This window comes from Gossypium hirsutum, chromosome A06, assembly GCF_007990345.1.
Source record: "Gossypium hirsutum isolate 1008001.06 chromosome A06, Gossypium_hirsutum_v2.1, whole genome shotgun sequence".
Classification (NCBI taxonomy): domain Eukaryota; kingdom Viridiplantae; phylum Streptophyta; class Magnoliopsida; order Malvales; family Malvaceae; genus Gossypium; species Gossypium hirsutum.
This window is the reverse complement of record NC_053429.1, coordinates 115,582,530-115,602,939: the sequence shown is the minus strand read 5'-3', so window position 1 is coordinate 115,602,939 and position 20,410 is coordinate 115,582,530. Positions and strand designations below refer to the sequence as shown.

Here is a 20,410-nt window from a genome sequence, read left to right as displayed (position 1 = left end):
CTTCAGATGATTAGACTGAAGCAGATCCAAGATGGTTTGGTATCCTTGTGCTTACAAGGAGCAAATCAAAGACATAGCTGATTTGGCTTTTGCATGTTTACGTTGAAGCAAATCTAAGATGATTTGGCATCTCTGTATTGTCAGGGAACAAATTGAAGAAGCAGATTTGGCGCCTCTGTGTTCGATGGAGAGCAGATCGAAGATATCAACATGACAGTCATGAGTTTGCAAGAAGCAGATTGAAGCCGTCAAGTGGCCATTTAAAGAAGATCAAGAACTTAAGACTCGGCAAGACCGGGCAAAATTGGTCTTTTTATAGTCTTTGCTCTATTCCTGTTACACAGCAATGAGCAAAGAGGGGCAGCTGTAGACACTCAATTTTGCCCGGGCCCAAAAATAAGTCCAAAAATAATAACCCCCCAAAAAAAAACGAAGTCCAAGTTCAGTCCAGAATTACAAATATAATTTGGCCTGATCGCATTGGCCTATTACTAGAAAAGATTTAAGGCCCATCTACAAGTTTGACTCATATGGAAATATAATCTTCAATGATATGCAATCTTAGATGTGATATGGAATCTTAGATATGTTAGATATGATACAATCTTAGATATGATTGCAATCTTAGATATGATACAATCTTAGATATGATTGCAATCTTAGATATGATATACAATCTTAGAATATATGATTTTCTAATCTTGGAGATTTAATTTGTAGATATCCTTTAATCTTAACCGTTGATGTAATTGATCTGTACCGTTGGATTTGGAGAGGCTTAACTATAAATAGAGGCCTCTCCCCTCATTGTAAAACAACTTGACTTCACTTGAGTTTTGGGAAGCAATAAGAATTCTTGAGAGCATTCACTCAAATTTATCTCCCTCTTGCGTTCTTATTTTCTACGGTTTGTTCTTATTTATTCTTTGTTCATCTTCGTTTTCAACCTTTTTTTATTTAATCCCTATCTCCTTGATTTTTTAATTCTCTTTTATATTTTATTTTTTAATAAATTTAGTATTATATCAAATTATTTTTTTAAAATTCTATATTATTCATTGTTTTTAAAAAATATATTTCATTTAATTGAAAAAGTTTTTTCTTAAATAAGGCAATGTTTGGTGTTTAGAAATTCGGAAAATAGTGCCCTAACATGCTGGGTTGCGATTTTTTCGTTTGACTAAATAACCAAATATCCTTTTTAATCAATTTTCAAAATCATGAGATAATTGTAGTTACGAGGATTTAAAACATCGTGTCCTAACATGCTGGATGTGATGTTTGTATACTTTTGGAACAAAGGAATCTCAAGTTTCAACTTTAAATTGTTCAAATTTTAAAATCTTTTCAAATTTTTGACATTAGGGCAATAAATAATAAATTCGGTACCAATTTTGGGCATTACGAGGGTGCTAATCCTTCCTTGTGCGTAACCGACTCCCGAACCTGTTTTCTTGAATTTCGTAGGCCAAAATATTTTATAAAAGTGATCCAATCACACCTAAAAAGGTTGGTGGCGACTCCCATTTTTATTTTTCAAAAATTCAAACCCCGTTTTTCAAACCTCCCTTTAAAAAATAGTTTCGACAGCTTGGCGACTCCGCTAGGGACCTATAAGAGAGTCAAGCCGAAAATTGATTATTTTCTATCTTAATGTCGGAAATTTGAAAAATTTTTAAAATATGTCATTTTTACATGTGTTAGTTGCATATGTTTGTTACTGTTTACGCACACATTGCATTTGCATGACCGTTGTGGTCACACCCTTAAGTAGGAGTAAGAAGCTATGCTTTCGTGAGGTTTTCACCTCCGCTTGGGCTAGTGGATTGCTTCTGGGATACATCCGTACCTATGTCTTCGTGAGATTTTCATCTTCGCATGGCCATAGGGAAATGTGTCCCCCTGAACCGAACTTGGTCCATATGAGCCTATAATTGGTGAGGATCGAGGAATCTGCTGGTTCAGGTACACTTGCTTTAGAACTGAACTACATATAGTGAACTTTAAGTGCTTGCCCCAGGTAGTATGATGATGACCTTTAGTGCCTACCTTTATAAGTTCTTATTTATTTATTATTTTTTATATATGTGACACTGACTTGTTTTTCTTATTTTGCTATCATTGCATGTCATTTATCATTAAAAGGTGTCGATTCAAGGTTCGATTTCTGAGTTAGAAAGTTTTGTAATGGGGAATGAATATCTTAATAAAGTGGAGGACAACTCTTTCGTTTGTGCTTGGTCAGAGAAAACCCAAATAGAAAAAGGAAATAGTGTCAGAGAAAATAGTGTCACCCAAATAGAATATCTTAATAAAGTGGAGGACAACTCTTTCAAACCTCCTTTTAAAAAATGGTTTCAACAAAAAGTCTTCCAAATTGCCCTTATTTCCCATAACAAAAATGAATAAATAAACACCTATGAAATAATGTGAAAGTCTGGCTTGGATTACTCCTTCGGAACCACACCACTCATACCAGAACCCAACTAATCCACACTGGTTTAAAAAGGAGTGGGTGAGTTTAACAAGCTCAGTGAATGATCAGAATAACTACCATGCAAACATGTCATCATGCATTAACAAACAACTAAATAGCACAATTACAATAGTCCCAACTTTAGTGTCATATTATACTTATTCATGTTTAACTTATTGGTTCACTTACATATTAATCACGTACTCTGTTAAGCACATATCACAATACTCATAAACACATTTATTGATAATTTGACACTTGAGCTATATATGAAACATAAAAGTGGGCTCTATCATCACGCATTGTATACACAGATCTCCAACACACCAAATGACTCATAGAGTCAAACATATCCCAGAAAGTGAAGCGTATAGATAGCACTTTCCAACACACTAAACATGTCCCGGTGAATGGAGCTTAGCTCACATTCCCTTATCTCTCCAAATCTGTCCCGAGCATTAATGCCCCAAAAATACAACACATATGGATAAGTACTCACAATCCTATGGCATGCCAACTATATCCAATGGTCTCAAACATCACAAGGCCAAAATGTCTGTAATTGGCACAAATAATTACTTACCGTTTTCTGCACTTTATCACTGCATAATTACATTATAAACACAACATAATCACTTTCATATGGCATGTATAACATGCCCACAATCAATTATTTCACAATCAATTAATCACGTACTCTGTTTGTGATTTATTAATCACGTACTTATTAATCACAATTTCACATATCACAATATCACATTTTAATCCACAAATTCATAACACATTTTCACTTATAAAATCATGAGTATGAGAAAACTTACACTCGGAACTTAGAGTAGGGGTTTAGGCTACTTCTAAATTCCCATTTAACATAATGAATCCTGTCTACAAGTAGTGATTTCAACACTCACAAATTACGTTTTCACCGAAATGCCGAAAACCCAAACTAGCATTTCCTTAACTTGTAGAAGGTTCTAATGAGTTTGAAGCTTCAACATAATAAATCACATAATATTATAATCAATAATCAACTAAGAACTTACCTCAAGAAATCAAAGTCATAAGCCTAAGCTAAGTTCTCATGTAATCGAAACCTTTGACATAGCAAACTTGAATTCCAATTATCTCGGTCTACACTTAATTTTTTTTTTGCCTAAAACGAATTCCATTCATCTAATTATTCATTCTCAACCTTTAAATGAAATTTTTCAACAAGTTATGGCCATTTTTATGAAAATTCATTAAAACATTGGAAATCTTTAACGAAACTTTAAACTCAATTTAGAAAACTTCTAATTACATCAAACTAATTGAAAAACACTTTGAAATCACGTTTTTACCCAAAATCCTAAAATCCACCATTAACGACTCAATTTTCGACTTTTATTAAAAACATGCGATTTAACAGCTGAAAATTCTATTTAAAAGACTAGATAACATTTAAAACTAATTAGGAATCGAATCATTACCTTAGTTGATGAAAAACCAAGCATTTGACCTAAAATCTGAAAAAAAAAACCCGAAAACTCAACAATGGAAAAATCTATGGTGTTTTGAGTGTTTTTCTTGAAATACTATGGAGGTTTAATGTTGGGAGAACGAAAGAAATCAAGGGAATGGAGTTTGGGAATCAAACTTTGAATAGGAAGAGCTTAAGAGAGCAAGGGACGACAAACAAAAGGAAAATGTCAAAACTATCATGAAAATTGTAGGTGAGAGGAAGAAAATAGGGTGAAAATTAAAATTTGGTTCAATTGCCTTTTAAAAACTCATAAGCTGAACCCTTTTACAAACCAATATTTATTTCAAAATTGAAAGTCTTTTGAACATTATGTCAATAATTGTTTTAATTTTCAAAATGTCATAAACCAAAACATTTTCAAATACCATGCTAACGGAATTCTCGAGTTCATTAGAGTTAAAATCCTTAAGATACTCCTAAAACTCCTAGGCCCAATTTGGGGGTGTGACATTTATTTTTGCCTGTTTTGGAAGGATTTTAGGTGCACATGGGTTGTCACACGACCGTGTGCTATACATAGACACACCACACGATCGTGTGTCATTTTTTATTTTTGTTGCAAGTTTTTCCACACGAAAGCAAGTTGTTACACGACTTGGCGACACGACCGTATGACCCTGAGTTACACGAGCACAGTTTGTTACACGGTTCGGCCACATGGCCATGTCCCTGAGCCACATGGCTGTGTGACCCCTGTTTCTAAAATTTTTCATTTTTTTCATATTTTTCTATTTTGTTCCAAATTAATCCCTAATTGTTTCTAAGTTGATTTTTAGGTCCCATAAACTCAATTTAAGGCCTGTTAATGTAAATATACTATGAATGATATTCAGTTTAAATGTTTGGTATTTAAATTAATATTTGAAAGGTTTTATGTTGTCATTAGATTCGTTATATGCTGTAATACTCCGTAACTGTAGTCCGGTGACGGAGACGAGTTAGGGGTGTTATATGGACCATAAATGAGGATAAGGTTGTTAACTACAACTCTAATTCCTTAAATGCCATTTGCAATGAAACAAACCCCTAGGAATTCAAGAGAATCTTGAAGTGCACCACTGCTCGACTTAGATCATACTTAAAACAATACATAAAGGAACTTCTATTGTCAAGCAATCCAAAGTTTAGGTGCTAACATCTAGGTTTAAGACTTTTAGAATGTTAAAAGATGAAACATTTTTTAACTTGCATGCAAAATTATGTGACATCTCTCATCAAGATTTTACATAGGGCGGAGAGTATTCTAATGCATAGTTGGTGAGGAAGGCACCTAGATTTCTCCTTGAATAATTTTACATCAAGGTAACTACAATAGAGGAGGATAAAAAAATCATACAATGAGGATTTATGAACTGATTGGGTCCTTGTAAATGTTCAAGATGAATCTTAAAAACTCTTAGAAGCACAAAGTCAAGACAAAAGAGAACTGACTTAATACAATTTTTGGCCCTTGTATTATAGTGAAATTCTCACTTTGGTCCTTTTACTAATTTTCAATCACTTTGTCCCTATTACTTTCATTTCCTTACTCAAGTTTGCCCTCCAATATTTCCGATAAAAAAAATTAAACAACCAATGACACGTTGCCACATGTAAATTTTTTTATAAAATCTACTTAAATATTAAAAAATCATAAAAAATTCCCAAAAACAAGAAAACTTAGAAAATTATAAAAACTAAAAAAATTATAATATATTTTTGAAAATTATAAAAAAATATGTTCTTTTTAATATTTAAAAAACTAAAAAATCATTAAAATTCCAAAAAAAAAAACATAATTGTTCTAAATATTTTATTATTTAGTGAATGTCCATCAAGATTAAGATAATATTGATGTACCTCAGGGACTCTAATATCATTAAAACCTTTGATAAAATTATTTTGATACAACAAATAAAATGTTTTTGAATAAAAATTATTTTTGAACAAAGAATTGATAAATTTCAAAGTAAGAATCCAATTCAAAATCCTTATAAACTCCAAATACTTTGATAACTACTTTGAATACTTAGAAAATATTTTGGAAAAATTTAAAAACCTTTGAAATTGTTTTAAACAAGTGAAAAACTGCTCAAAACAAAAGGTATCGATATTTTTCATTAAGTATCGATACCTACAAATTTTTATCAATACCTTTTTTGGTATCGATACGAAAATGTCATTCTGAAATTTTTTATCAAAGTAAAAATATTTATACCTATCATTAAGTATCGATACCGTGATATTTTTATCTATACCATTTTCAGTGTCAATACGAAATTGACATTCTGACTTTGGGGTAAATTTTGAGCAATAGTATTAAGTATCGCTACTAGTAATTATGTATCGATACTTATTAAAAATTTATCGATACCCTCTCATGGTATCGATATGGTTTTAAAGTTCGATGTTTTGAAAATTATTCACAAATTTAACCTAGTATCGATACCTATCAAATATTATCGATACCTTCAATCAAGTATCAATAAAATTCATTGGGTATTGATGTAAATAGGGTTAACAATCACTAAATTGATGCATTAAATGCTAATAGTATCGATACCTATAAAAAAATATCGATATCGGTTGTTGTTGGTGACATAAATGCACTGATATTTTTATCCTCAACAATTTTATTCAATATCAAACAACCACAACAATTGGAAATTAATTAGGGTGTATAAATACCAGCTTCACAAGGTTCTACAATAATAAGAGAGATAAAAAAGCTTAAAGTGTTATTCTATTAACCTAAGAGCTCAAATTTTCATATCTTTTGTATATGCACTATAAATCCTTGTGTTCTTTATGTCATGTTTTTCTCTTTGTTTCCACAAATTTTTAAAAGGTCAATTCACCCCCCTCTTGACTAATTCGATTTAGTTATTGAGCTAACAGTATGACATATCGTAAATGTGTTTAACATGTAAATGTTTGTTTGAATGATAATTTTTTTGTTTGTTTGAATGTAATTGCTCTGGTAATGAATATGGTATTCCGTTATTTGGACCCGACGATTGGATTGAATAAGGGTGTTACATTTACACTTGTAATAAATTCAATAATTTTTCTCACTCTCAATATATATTACTTGAAAAGCAATCATGTGAATGTGATTTCCCTCTATTTCACTATTTATAAATGTTGAATATTTCAATTATTTTGTAATTATCCCATTTCTTTTCAACTCTGGTTGGAGAAAGATGACTGTAAAAATAGAGGTTGAAATGTTTCATTATGAACATTCCTCTTCATTATCACTCCACGACCTACCATTTTATTAGTGCATAATATTAGTTATCTTAATAAAAAAAATTCTCCTCTTTGTAGAGCTAATATTGAACTTAAACAGAGTATCTACACTATTATTTAAATGTATATACTATTTTTTTTATTTTACATTTTTAATAAAAACCAACATATAATTTGTGTACATCAACAACTATAAAATCTTTTCTTTACAACTCCAACTAAAACTTTATTTTAACTTTTTTTTATATATTTCAATGTTATTATAGTCACATTGTATATACTAATAATGTCATTTATTGAGTTAATGTTACAAATTAACTCAAAACTAACTAAAAAAATGACATTATTGTGATAAACGATTGAGTACATTTAATATTATAAACGTGATGTGTTTACATATTCAAATTTATTTTTACTTGCAATTTAACAATTTTTTTTTATTTTAAATTATATATAAGGCATATGTGTTATTAATTCTTACAATGCATTATTTATTATCACGCGTGTTCTAAATACGCAATCTTCACACACTGTGATATATCTTCTAGTATAAATAATCTTTTTATCATTAAAATTTACAATAGTTGAAATCAATCGATTTGTTTCTTGTACTCAACCGCTTGTTTCTTTACTCAAATGTCTCGGTGTTCAAACTTCAAAATTGAGGAAGCTAGTAGAAAGGAGAAACCGTTGGCCGATCATTATCCAAAACATGGTGATGATCCACAAACGCTTTCCCGACAAAATCAGTTTGTTCTTCCACTGCCTATCCATCTCTCTACTCAAAAAGGTTACTGTCACATCATGCCATATTAAATGAATATGCAATAAAGAGAATTGACACCACTCCATTTACAAACAAAGTTGCATGGGAACTGTAATAGCATAAAGGGTTAATGTTCCCTGAAAAGCTTACCATTATCAACCTAGAAGGGGCTTTAGATTTATCCATTTAGGTCACATTTCAGAGCCTTCACCGTAGCTACCTTCAACAAGTTACACCAACAACATCCATCATTATCACAAAATTTGCAGGAACAAGCTCCGAAAACCAAGATTCTAAGGAGATATGGTAAGCATATGTGTCGAAACCTTTTTTTTTAAAGGATGTGAATTTTGAAAACGGAAGTCGCCACCAACCTTTTTAAGTGTGATTGGATCACCTTATAAAACATTTTGGTCTACGGAATTGTGAGAAAATGGGTTCGGAAGTCGATTATGTACGAGGAAGGATTAGTACCCTCGCAGCGCCCAAAATTGGTACCAAATTGAATAGTTTTATCTCAATGTCAAAAGTTTGATGGAATTTAGAAATAAGATCTCTTTTTAAAACCATAATAATTTGAGTTGAAAATCGAGATTCCTTCGCTCCAAAAGGGTACAAATATCACATCCAGCAAGATTGGACATGATATTCTTAAACTTTCGTAATTGAAATCATCTCGTGACTTACAAAATCTATTTAGAAGGATACTTTAGACATTTAGACAAACAGAAAATCGCAACCCAACATGTTAGGGCACTACTTTCCGAATTCCTAAATATCAAAAACATTGCCTCATCTTTTTAAAATTCTTTTGGATTAAATGAAATATAAATTTTTCATAACAATAATGTATTTAACATATTACAAAAGATCAATATTGAGTAAATTAAACTACATGATACATATTTTAACATTTTATGCATATATAATCATAAATGACATAATTATACATACATTATCATTTCATGCAAAATACAATATAGAGTATAATGAATATAACAATATAAATTACATAATATATAATAATATCTCATGCAAATATATAAAACAATAAATATAAAAATAACAAGTAATTCATAAGATTTAAAATAATGCAAAATGATGCAAAAATAGATAAACAAATTACGAACATATATATAAAATAAGACAAAAATAAAAAAATCTAAATACAATTTTAAAAAAATAAATAATAATGAGGTGTATATAAAAAATATTTAAAACTTTATATAAATAATAAAGGAGATTTTTAGAAACGGTTAATATATACTATATGATATCATAACTTAATATATATTTATAAAAATAATAATGAGTTAAATAGGAACTAAATTTTAATATAATTTTAAGAATATTACACGCTAAGTGCTAAATATTGATAATACACGTATTTATTTAATAATAATTTACAAATTTTTAAAATTATACTTAATTAATGAATAATAAAATAATATATAATTTATAATAAAATAAAAATAATGTAAGGAATAATATATATAGTAAAATATATAACATATAATAAAATATATAAATAAAATATATAATAATATAATATGATAAATAATATATATACTATTTTTACATATAACTAGTGTTTAAAAAAATAAATAATACATATAGTATTTAAAATAAATTAAATATATATATAAAAAAGGATTAAAATTGAATTTAATTAAAAAAATCTAGGGTTAATTACAAATGCATAAAAAAATTAGGGCTTAACTGAAATGCTCACTAAAATCTGAGGGACTCACTGGGCAATTAGCCCTAATCCCAAAAGCGAAGTTGTTCTCAAAATAGGTTTTATAATGGCCACTGGGACTAAATTGAAATAAATGTAAAAGGTTAGGGCAAATTTAAAATAAAAAATAAAATGAAATTATAAATTTTAAAAATACGAAAAGATCAATTGGGCAATTTGCCCTTTAAACGAAAACACACGGATCCTATCCGGGTCACGAGTCAACACGCGAATCCTGAGCTTTGAAACGACGCTGTTTTGAAGCTTATCGTTTTAAGCAAAACGACGCCGTTTCTATGAGGCTATAAAAGCCAAATTTAGCCCCCAAAAATTCATTTTTAACCTGTTTTTAAAAAAACTGAAGAAAGCTCTAAAGGGGACGGAAAGCAAGCCCTCGGAGACTCTGAAAGGGACGGAGAGCAGGCCCCTCGGAGCTCCGTCGAGCCTCCGTCATCGGGCTCCCACGCGCCCACGTACCACCACCGACGCCGCCATGTATGGCGGTCGGAATTCAAAAAAGTTTTGCTTTTTACAGCGAATAAAGAGGTAATAATCTTTTATTACTTCTTAGTTTCTTTTTATATGTATATATTCTGAATAAAAGAAAAAGGATAAAACCAATCACCTCTGTTTCTTCGATAAACTGCTGTATTTTGATTGTATATGTGTGTATAAAAAAAACCCCCTTTACATCATTTTGATTCGGGCTTTTATAGCCACTGAAAATATATTTACAATCTTTATTTCCTGCTATATTTGCGTTGTCTCTGTTGTTTCTTTCCTTTTGCAGGAGAGTGAAGATCCGGTGATGAGGGGTTGGCACGCTGATTACGGCGCGAGATGAGGCCTGGTCGTTGACTTCGGCTTGACGATTGGGATCAGGCTTGCGGCGCAAATGTTTCTGGAAACCCTAGGGTTTCCTGATTTGGTTTAGGCATTGGGCCATCCTGGGCCTCGCTGATTTAGGTCTAATTTGGGTATTCGGGCTAAGGGTTTTAGTGTATGTGGGCTACCGGTGTCTCTTGCAAATGGGCCATAGATAGTGCTCAAACTGGGCTATGTATATAGGCTATCAATTTGGACTTGTAAAAGGACTTTTATTATTTTTTGTTTTTGTCTTTTATTTATTTTACGGACCGGGCAAATTTGAGTTATTACAGCTGCCCCTCTTTGCTCATTACTTGTGTAATAGGAATAGAGCAAAGACTATAAAAGGACCAAATTTACCCGGTCTTATCAGATCTTGACTTCACGGTCTCCGTTTTGCTCCTTGCAAACTCAGAGACGCCATGTTGATATCTTTGATTTGCATCCCGGCAAGTACAGAGACACCAAATCTGTCATCTTTGATCTGTCCTCTGTCAATATAGAGACGCCAAATCTGTCATATTCGATCTACTCTGTCAATACAGAGACGCCAAATCTGTCATCTTCGATCTGCCCTCTGTCAATACAAAGACGCCAAATCTGCTATCTTCGATCTGCTCTCTATCAATATAGAGATGCCAAATCTGCTATCTTCGATCTGCTCTCTGTTAATACAGAATCGTCAAATCTGCTATCCTCTGTCAATACAGAGACGCCAAATCTGCTATCTTTGATCTGCTCCCCGTCGATACAGAGACGCCAAATCTGCTATCTTCGATCTGCCCTCTGTCAATACAGAGAAGCCAAATCAGCTATCTTCGACCTGCCCTCTGTCAATATAGAGACGCCAAATCTACTATCTTCGATCTACTCTCTGTCAATACAGAGATGCCAAATCTGCTATCTTCGATCAGCTCTCTGTCAATACAGAGATGCCACATCTGCTATCTTCGATCTGCTCTCCGTCGATACAGAGACGCCAAATCTACTATCTTTGATCCGCTCCCTGTCAATAACAGAGACACCAAATCTACCTTCTAGAAGATATAACCTGTAGAATGGGTATGTGCTTATGCCTAGTGATTAGGATGCTATGATCGAAATGAATCAAATACTCCTAATTAGACATATTATGATGCAAAATGAAAATGATTCCTATTTCGGATGTCATCACTTATTCATTCAATCAAAATTTCATTCGAAGTACCAATCGTACTCTGCTCATATACTTTGAATCAATTTGGTCCTTTTGTACCATTCCTCGAATGTTACGACCTGCTAGAGGTGTTTGTAAAATGATCCTTCCTTAGGATCGAATCATTTGAGTTATCCAATTATCCTTTGAATTGAAGAAGAAATTTCCTCGAGTTCCTCCGTCCCTCACTTACAGGAATTCTTCAAACAATTGTTTTGTTTTAGTTTCTCGTATTCTCTAGAGATTTCCAGAGTAATATGCAAAACTTCGTTTGTAAAAATATTTAGTTCATCAATCATTATTTCAATGCAACACACTTTATGAATAATGGAAGACAAATAATTTGATCTTGAGAATAGTTAGATAAATCATCAGAATACAACAGGAAGTTAACCTGAAAACATATCTTTGAGGAGAAAAAGAATCCAAAGATAGTAAACAGGAAAAAAATCAGATGTCCAACATATCACAGCTTGGGCTTCTGCATACAAATTCCATGAAGACTGTTTTGAGTTTAACATGTGTTTAGAAGATCCAAAGTGCTTTGTTGATGCCCCGGTATGTAACACACTCCACTTCTTGTCAAATCTGGTATAGCAAGGTCACTGCATGCTTTTCAAAATTTGAGCAGCCTTTTTGGGTTTTCAACTCAAAAACTCTCTTTGGTCTCAAGGCGCCATTTGCGGGTTTTCACCTTGGCCTCTCCATGTTTTTTTTTAGAAGTCTCAAAGCGCCCTTTGTGGGTTTTCACCTTGGCTTCCCTTCTCTTTAGACAAAGTACTTCTTGACTGAGTCTGAATTCAATGGATTGGGTAAACTCTTCCCATCCATTTCTGTCAAAATCAGAGCACCACCAGAAAAAGCCTTTTTCACAACATACGGCCCTTCCTAATTCGGTATCCATTTTCCTCTAAAGTCCTTCTGTATGGGAAGAATCTTTTTCAGCACAAGGTCCCCTTCGTGAAATTCTCTTGGACGAACTTTCTTGTCATAAGCTCGCGTCATTCGCTTCTGATACATCTGACCATGACGAATAGCCCTTATCCTCTTTTCTTCAATCAAGTTCAATTGGTCATACCGCGATTGAATCCATTCTGCTTCATCCAGCTTTATCTCTGACAAAATTCGAAGAGAAGGTATTTCCACTTCAATGGGTAACACTGCCTCCATCCCATAAACCAACGAGAAAGGAGTTGCCCCGGTAGAGGTTCTGATGGACGTTCGATAGGCTAAGAGTGCAAATGGTAATTTCTCATGCCAATTTCTATAGGTTTCAGTCATTTTCCCTACTATCTTCTTGATGTTTTTGTTGGCAGCTTCCACTGCCCCATTTATTTTTGGGCGATATGGAGATGAATTATGATGTTTAATCTTGAATTGGTTGCAAACTTCCGCTATCGTGCTGTTATTCAAATTCAACGTATTGTCCGATATGATCCTTTCAAGCATTCCATACCGACAAATGATCTCCTTTTTCAAGAATCGACTTACTGCCGACTTGGTTACACTAGCATATGAAGCTGCTTCTACCCATTTCGTGAAGTAATCGATGACCACAAAAATGAAACGATGCCCATTCGAGGCTTTTGGTGATATTAGCCTAATGACGTCCATGCCCCACATAGAAAAGAGCCATGGAGAAGTCATAACATGTAAGGGTGAAGGTGGTACATGAATCTTGTCCCCATATATCTGGCATTTATGGCATTTCTTGGCATAGCTGATACAATCTCCTTCCATAGTAGACCAATAGTATCCAAACCTCATGATCTGCCTTGCCATTGTAAAGCCATTAGCATGTGTCCCACAAACGCCTTTATGTACTTCTTCCAAGATTAGTCTAGCTTCTACAGCATCGACGCATCTCAAAACTACTTGATCTTTCCTTCTTTTATAAAGGATGTCCCCATCTAGTACATACTCGCAGGCTGACCTCCTCAAAGTTCTTTTATCATTCTCAGTTGCCTACTCAGGATATTCACGATTTCTCACATATCGTAATATATCTTGACACCAAGGATGGTCATCCTTTTCCTCTTCTTCGATGTTACAGCAATGGGCTGGAACCTCAGAAATACTCATCTGAATTGGTCTAACACCCTCTTTTTTATTTGCTTTAATCATGTAAACCAGTGTTGCTAAAGCATCTGCCATCTGATTTTCGTCTCGTGGGAGATAATTGAAGGTGATGTTATCAAACTCCTCAAGTAACTCCAAAACTACCTTTCAATAATGAATCAATTTGGGGTCCCTTGTCTCCCATTCACCCCTAAGCTGATAAATTACCAACGCAAAGTCTCCATATACTTCCAAGGTTCTAATTTTCTGCTCTTTGGCCGCTCGAATCCCCATGATGCATGCTTCATACTTAGCCATATTGTTTGTGAAGTCAAAATCCAATTTACATGTAAATGGATAATGATCACCATTTGGGGATACCAAGACTGCCCCAATTCCATTTCCTACCGCGTTGGATGCGCCATCAAAGTTCAGCTTCCATAGATGTTCTTCAATAGTTGCCACATACATCAACTCCTCATTAGGGAAATCAAAGCTCAATGGCTCATAATCTTCTAGAGCTCTGCTAGCCAGAAATTCTGCTATCACGCTCCCTTTTATAGCCTTTTGACTCCCATAGACTATATCAAACTTTGAAAGGAGTACTTGCCACCTTGCCATTCTTCCATTTAGGGCTGTTGACTCCATCATGTACTTTAATGGATTAAGTTTCGAAATTAGCCAAGTCGTATGATATAGCATATATTGCCTCAACCTTCGAGTCGTCCAGATTAAAGCACAACACAACTTCTCAATTGGCGAATATCTCATCTCACACTCTGTAAATTTCTTACTGAGGTAATATATCGCATTCTCTTTTCTTCCTGACTCGTCACGTTGACCAAGCACACACCCCATAGAATTACTAAACACTGATAAGTACAAAATTAATGGTCTATCTGGACTAGGCGGAGATAACACTGGAGCGTTTAACAAGTATTGTTTAACCTTATCAAAAGCATTCTGGAATTCCTCATCCCAAGTACCTTGGTTGTGTTTTCTAAGGAGGCGAAATATAGGATCACATTTCTCGGTTAATTGTTAAATGAATCGAGCGATATAATTCAATCTTCCAAGAAAACCCCGAACTTCCTTCTGAGTACGTGGTGGAGGCAATTCTCGTATGGCTCTAACCTTGTCTGAGTCAACTTCTATTCCCTTTTCGCTGACCACAAAGCCCAATAACTTCCCCGACCTAGCTCCGAAGATGTACTTTTTCGGATTAAGCTTCAACTGAAACTTCCTCAATCTCAGGAACAACTTCCTCAAGACTTCAATATGCTCCGTATCTGTTCGAGATTTAGCAATCATGTCATCAACATACACCTCAATCTCCTCATGCATCATATCATGAAATAAGGTCACCATAGCCCTTTGGTATGTTGCCCCTGCATTCTTCAGCCCGAAGGGCATTACCTTGTAACAAAAGGTGCCCCACAATGTTATAAATGTGGTTTTATTCATGTCCTCAGGATGCATCTTTATCTGATTATACCCTGAGAAGCCATCCATAAAAGAAAACAACGAATATCCCGCTGTATTTTCCACCAAAGTGTCGATGTGCGGTAAAGGAAAGTTGTCTTTTGGGCTAGCTTTGTTTAGATCTCTGTAATCAACACACATTTGTACCTTCCCATCTTTCTTAGGGACAGGCACAATGTTAGCCACCCATTCTGAATACTTAACTTCTTGTAGGAATCCAGCATCAAACTGCTTCTTGACTTCATCTTTTATTTTTAGTATAATATCAGGCCTCATCCTTCGTAATTTTTGTTGGACTGGCTTGCAATCTTATCTTATGGGGAGGCGATGTACCACGATATCAATATTTAACCCCGGCATATCCTCATATGACCATGCAAAGATATCTTTGAATTCATGTAGTAGCTCAACAAGATCTTGTCTAGTTTCCTTTGCAATATGTGTCCCTATTTTCACCTATTTTCCTTCCTCCAAGACTACATTCTCTATTGCCTCTTTCTCACAGGGTAGGATTTGTTTCTCCTCTTGTTTCACCATTCTCAACAGATCTGGAGACACATCACAATCCCTGTCATCTTCAAAATTCTGAGGTTCTTCTAAACACATGTCTTGCTCAAAAGAGAATTCAGGATTTGTAGTATCAGTGCTCATGTCATTGATATCTAGGGACCTGCGGGGTACGAAAGAATGTACAAAGAATGAATTTTAAGAATGTTTATTTATGTGTTATGTATAAAATGAAAAATTTGAAAGAATTTAAAAAGGTCAAAAGAATATTGATCGGTATAAAAGAATATTCACTCAGATTGATAACAAAAGTCGTGTTTTATTGAAATGCAAATATCCAAACATGAGCCCATTTTACAAATGAAATCTTATTACTTCTAGGCTCTAGAGCAACAAGAGTGTTCTGAAAATTACTCTGAAAAATCTTTAAAAACTACAGGAAGTTCTTCTGCAGTCCAATTGTTTAAAGAGCTTCCCGATTCATAAGGACGAATGCCCTCAAGGTTTCTTCGTTCAGACTCTTCATTATGTACAGCATTGATGTGATAATTTCCTTTTTCGAGCATCCCTCTCTCAGGGTGAATTATCCCTCCTGATATAAAGGTTTGGGATATATGAGGGAACGTCATCAGTTCCCACTCTACTTCTCTTCCACTTAAATGCGCCCTTCTTCTTTCTTGATGATTCTCTATTTCATTCCTCCTCTGCTTTTGATCTGGCTTGAAACCCAAGCCAAAACGGTCTCTTTTCTCCCTTAGTTCTAGAACTTGAATCCCTCTTTGGAGATATCTTCCCAATTCTTTTCCTGGCAAGGCTCCTTTTCCCACTGTTATCTGCAAACCCATTCTTGTAGTTCTGGATATCCTAGGCACCGTCACCTCATTCCCCTCTAAAATAAATGTTGTATTGACGAATTCTAAGGAGCGAAAAGAACACTCAACAGCCTCCTCATTTGCCTCTACATAGGGTGCGTTACTGGCGACTGTTGCTATGATGCCTTCCTTTACATTTATGGTGACTAGTCGTCCGTCTGTTACTAGCTTCAATTTCTGGTGCAAAGATGAGGGTACCGCTCCTGCCGAATGTATCCAAGGACTCCCTAACAAGAAATTATAAGAGGGCTTGATGTTCATCACTAAAAAGTCTACCTCATACACGTTTGGCCCAATCAGCAAAGGGATATCAATTCTTCCCATGACATTTCTTTCTGTGCCATCAAATGCCCTCACTACATTATGGCATGTTTTCATGTGAGAACTGTCTATGGACAATCTGTTCAATGTGGACAATGGCAGGACATTTAAAGCTGACCATTATCAATAAGCACACTCGGCAATGTATATCCTTTGCAGCGAGTGGTGATGTGCAAAGCTTTAGCTGATCCCATGCCACTAGGTGGGATTTCATCATCATTAAAATAAATAAAGTTGTCAGCGCTTACGTTACTAACCAATTGATCCAACTTGTTGACGGATATATTATTAGTAACGTAAGTCTCGTTGAGCACCTTTATTAATGCCTCACGATGTACCTCTGAACTCAGAAGCAAAGCCAACACCAATATACGAGCTGGTTGTTTGCGCAATTGTTTAACCACGCTATACTCACTGTGTTTCAGGAATTTTAGAAACTCTCTAGCTTCTTCTTCCTTTACTGATTCATTAACAAGTACCTCGGCCCTATTCTCCTTCTCCACGTCAAAGGCTTTCACTTTCGTAGGCTCAACTCTGATGCCGTTTGTATCATAACGCTTCCCAGTACGTGTGTAGGATCCTTCAACTTGAGCCTCCTTAGAAGTACTAACTATATCTTCTCTCTCCGGTATTGTCACATTGCAGTCATAATTCTAGGGTACCCTCTTGTTATCTTTATAAGGAAAGGAAACGAGTTTGTGAATTATGACTTTCGGCACTATTTTTGTCTCAACTTCATTATTCTTTGGTATAGAAATAATGATCCTTGGCCGGTTGATTCTTTAATTCTTTAGTTCACCTTCCAATGCACATACATGACCCTCATCTGGGCAAGCTTCATAAAATTTCAACTCCTTATTATTCATAAGGCTTTGTACCAAAGCCTTAAACTCGTCACATTCTTGGATCTCGTGTCCCTTTTCTGCATGAAACTCGCAGTAGTCCCTCGCTCCTTTATTTCCCTCTTCAAAGATTATCATTTCTCTTTTCACCATTTCTTCCCAGATTACTTTCATAGGCATTCTTACCTCATCCACGTCTTCTTTAATCCTTCTCATACCAGTGTCCCCAATTGCGTTTACCCCTTGATCACCATGGTTTGGCAACGGGTTCTCTATACTAGGGGTGTCGTCAAATTTTACGACCCTCATCTTGATCAGTCTTTCCACTGCTTTTTTAAAGCCAATACAATTTTTGATTGAATGCCTTGATATCCCTGCATAGTATTTACATTTGGCATTTGCATCGTACCATTTGGGATATGGGGGTTGCAGTGGTTTCAAATGAAAAGGAGTTATTGCATGCGTATTAAATAGACTTTGATAATGCTCCCGATACATCATTGGGATAGGCGTAAATGAGACCTTCTCAGAATTTTGTCTCGAACCAGATCTCTGCTTTTGGGAATCTTGTTGCCCAACTGTAGTTGCTCTGGGCTGACTAACCGTAATCACTTTTGAATTATAACTACTCGTATTGTTCACCTCATTATCTTTCCTTTTTTGGGCTGATCTTTTAGCAGTTTCCCCCTCTATCTTGCCACCCCTTATGGCATTCTCAATCATTTCCCCTTCCATAACCATATCAACAAAGCTCTTGGTGGTACTTCTAATCATATGAGTAATGAATGGGGACTTCAAGGTGTTAATGAATAGCATGGTAGTTTCTTTCTCCAAGAACAGTGGTTGAACATGGCAACCTCTCTCCATCTCTGTGCATATTGCCTAAAGCTCTCATTAGGATTCTTTTCCATGTTCTACAAAGTGATTCTATCAGGAGTCATGTCAGTCACATGATTATATTGCTGCATAAAGGCTTGCGCTAAGTCTCTCCAAGAACCGATCCTTACGCGACTCAATTGATTATACCATCTAGCCGCTACCCCAACTAAACTATCCTAAAAACAATGGATGAATAATTGATCATTGTTTACATAGCCAGTCATCCGCCTACAGAACATGGTAATATGGGCCTCAGGGCAAGTAGTCCCATTGTACTTTTCAAATTCTGGCATTTTGAACTTATAGGGAAGCACCAAATCTAGGACCAAACTCAAATCCTTGGCATCAATTCCCTGACGATTATCAGTGTTTTCCAATACCTTAAATTTCTCCTCTAACCATCTACAACGTTCCTCTAATTGCCTTGATGATTCGAGCCTCATCTCTTTCCTTTCAGCTACATCTAAATTAGGGATGGTTGGATTGGTAGAGTTCTCTCCTGGGTTGAATCCCGAGCCAGTTTGAAAGTTCATAGGTATTATAGCATCAACTTGCCCATGTTGAGGCCTTATCGTGATGGACAGCCTTCGGGGATATGCCTCAGGTTGAGTTTGTATATAGGGTGGAGTAAAACCCGAAGGATGATCCTCATTATCCTCTTCAGTGATAGTCATAGGGGCCTTTCCTTTATCTGTTGCCCCTTTCAGCAGCTGAGCCATTTCAGCCATCATATTCCTCTAGGCCTCCAACATTTGATCTTTCATCTCATGTTGGATTTTTGCCAATTGTTCCTGCAATTGCTCTTGTATTTCTTTCTGAATCTGCTCAAGTCTTTGATCCATATTCTTTGTCTTGGTGCGTGTATCGTAAGGATGTGTTGCTTCCAGGTTTCCTCTTTCTCTCACTCTCTCTTTCTCTCTTTCTCTTTTTCTCTCTCTCTCTTTGTTAATTTTAACTTAATTAGGGTCTTTCTATAAATTCGAATGCATATGATGCGATGATATGTAAGTACATGAATGCAAAAGATATCGATTCTGATTCAGTTTCTTTTAGAAAACGTTATTTAAGAAACAAAAATCTTTATACAAAGCAGATTACAAATACGCATTCGCCCTCAGGCCTAGAGTTTTAACCCTATCCAATAACAAAGCTAACTCTTGACCTCTATCTGACACTGACTCATACTTTGCACTTAATACATTAGCTTGCATTGTCAGGTCTTGCAGATGATCAGCAACCTCTCGAATCTGGACTATGGCTTCTCCCATGAGATAGTCCCTATCTTTGACTTGATCCTGAAAATGGTGAAGCTCTCCCTTCCAGTGTCCCTCTCTTGTCTCGAGCTGCTCAATCTGAAGTTCACAATTCTGCAATGCTGCTTCCAACCTTTCAATATTGTGCTTCATTTCCTCAATCTTGTTCAGACTTTTCTTTAACTCGACCGCAGAATTACGACTTTGATGATGATGAAGAGATCGTTCAAGCTCAGTCACCTTAGCTTTTAATCCTTGATTCTCCTTCTCTAAGGCCTGATTCTGCGTCTGCATCTCTCAGAACTTCTTCTCCCAATACTCGACTTTGGCTCTTTCTTCTTGAACCTCTTGTTGCCATTGTTCTGAAGACTTGCCCAATCCAGCTCTCTTCATTGATAGCT

General features: G+C 35.1%; 1 protein-coding gene across 1 annotated transcript; it reads right to left on the bottom strand.

Annotated features, from left to right (window-relative positions):
* Positions 1–10,982: 10,982 nt before the first annotated feature.
* On the bottom strand, positions 10,983–18,744 carry LOC121230540 (uncharacterized). Its single transcript, XM_041115446.1, has 5 exons — positions 17,851–18,744; positions 17,154–17,688; positions 16,362–17,070; positions 15,870–16,005; positions 10,983–11,114 (listed from the first exon to the last, which is right to left on the bottom strand). Exons 1-5 carry the CDS (start codon positions 18,742–18,744, stop codon positions 10,983–10,985), a joined length of 2,406 nt encoding a protein of 801 aa, XP_040971380.1.
* Positions 18,745–20,410: the final 1,666 nt, after the last annotated feature.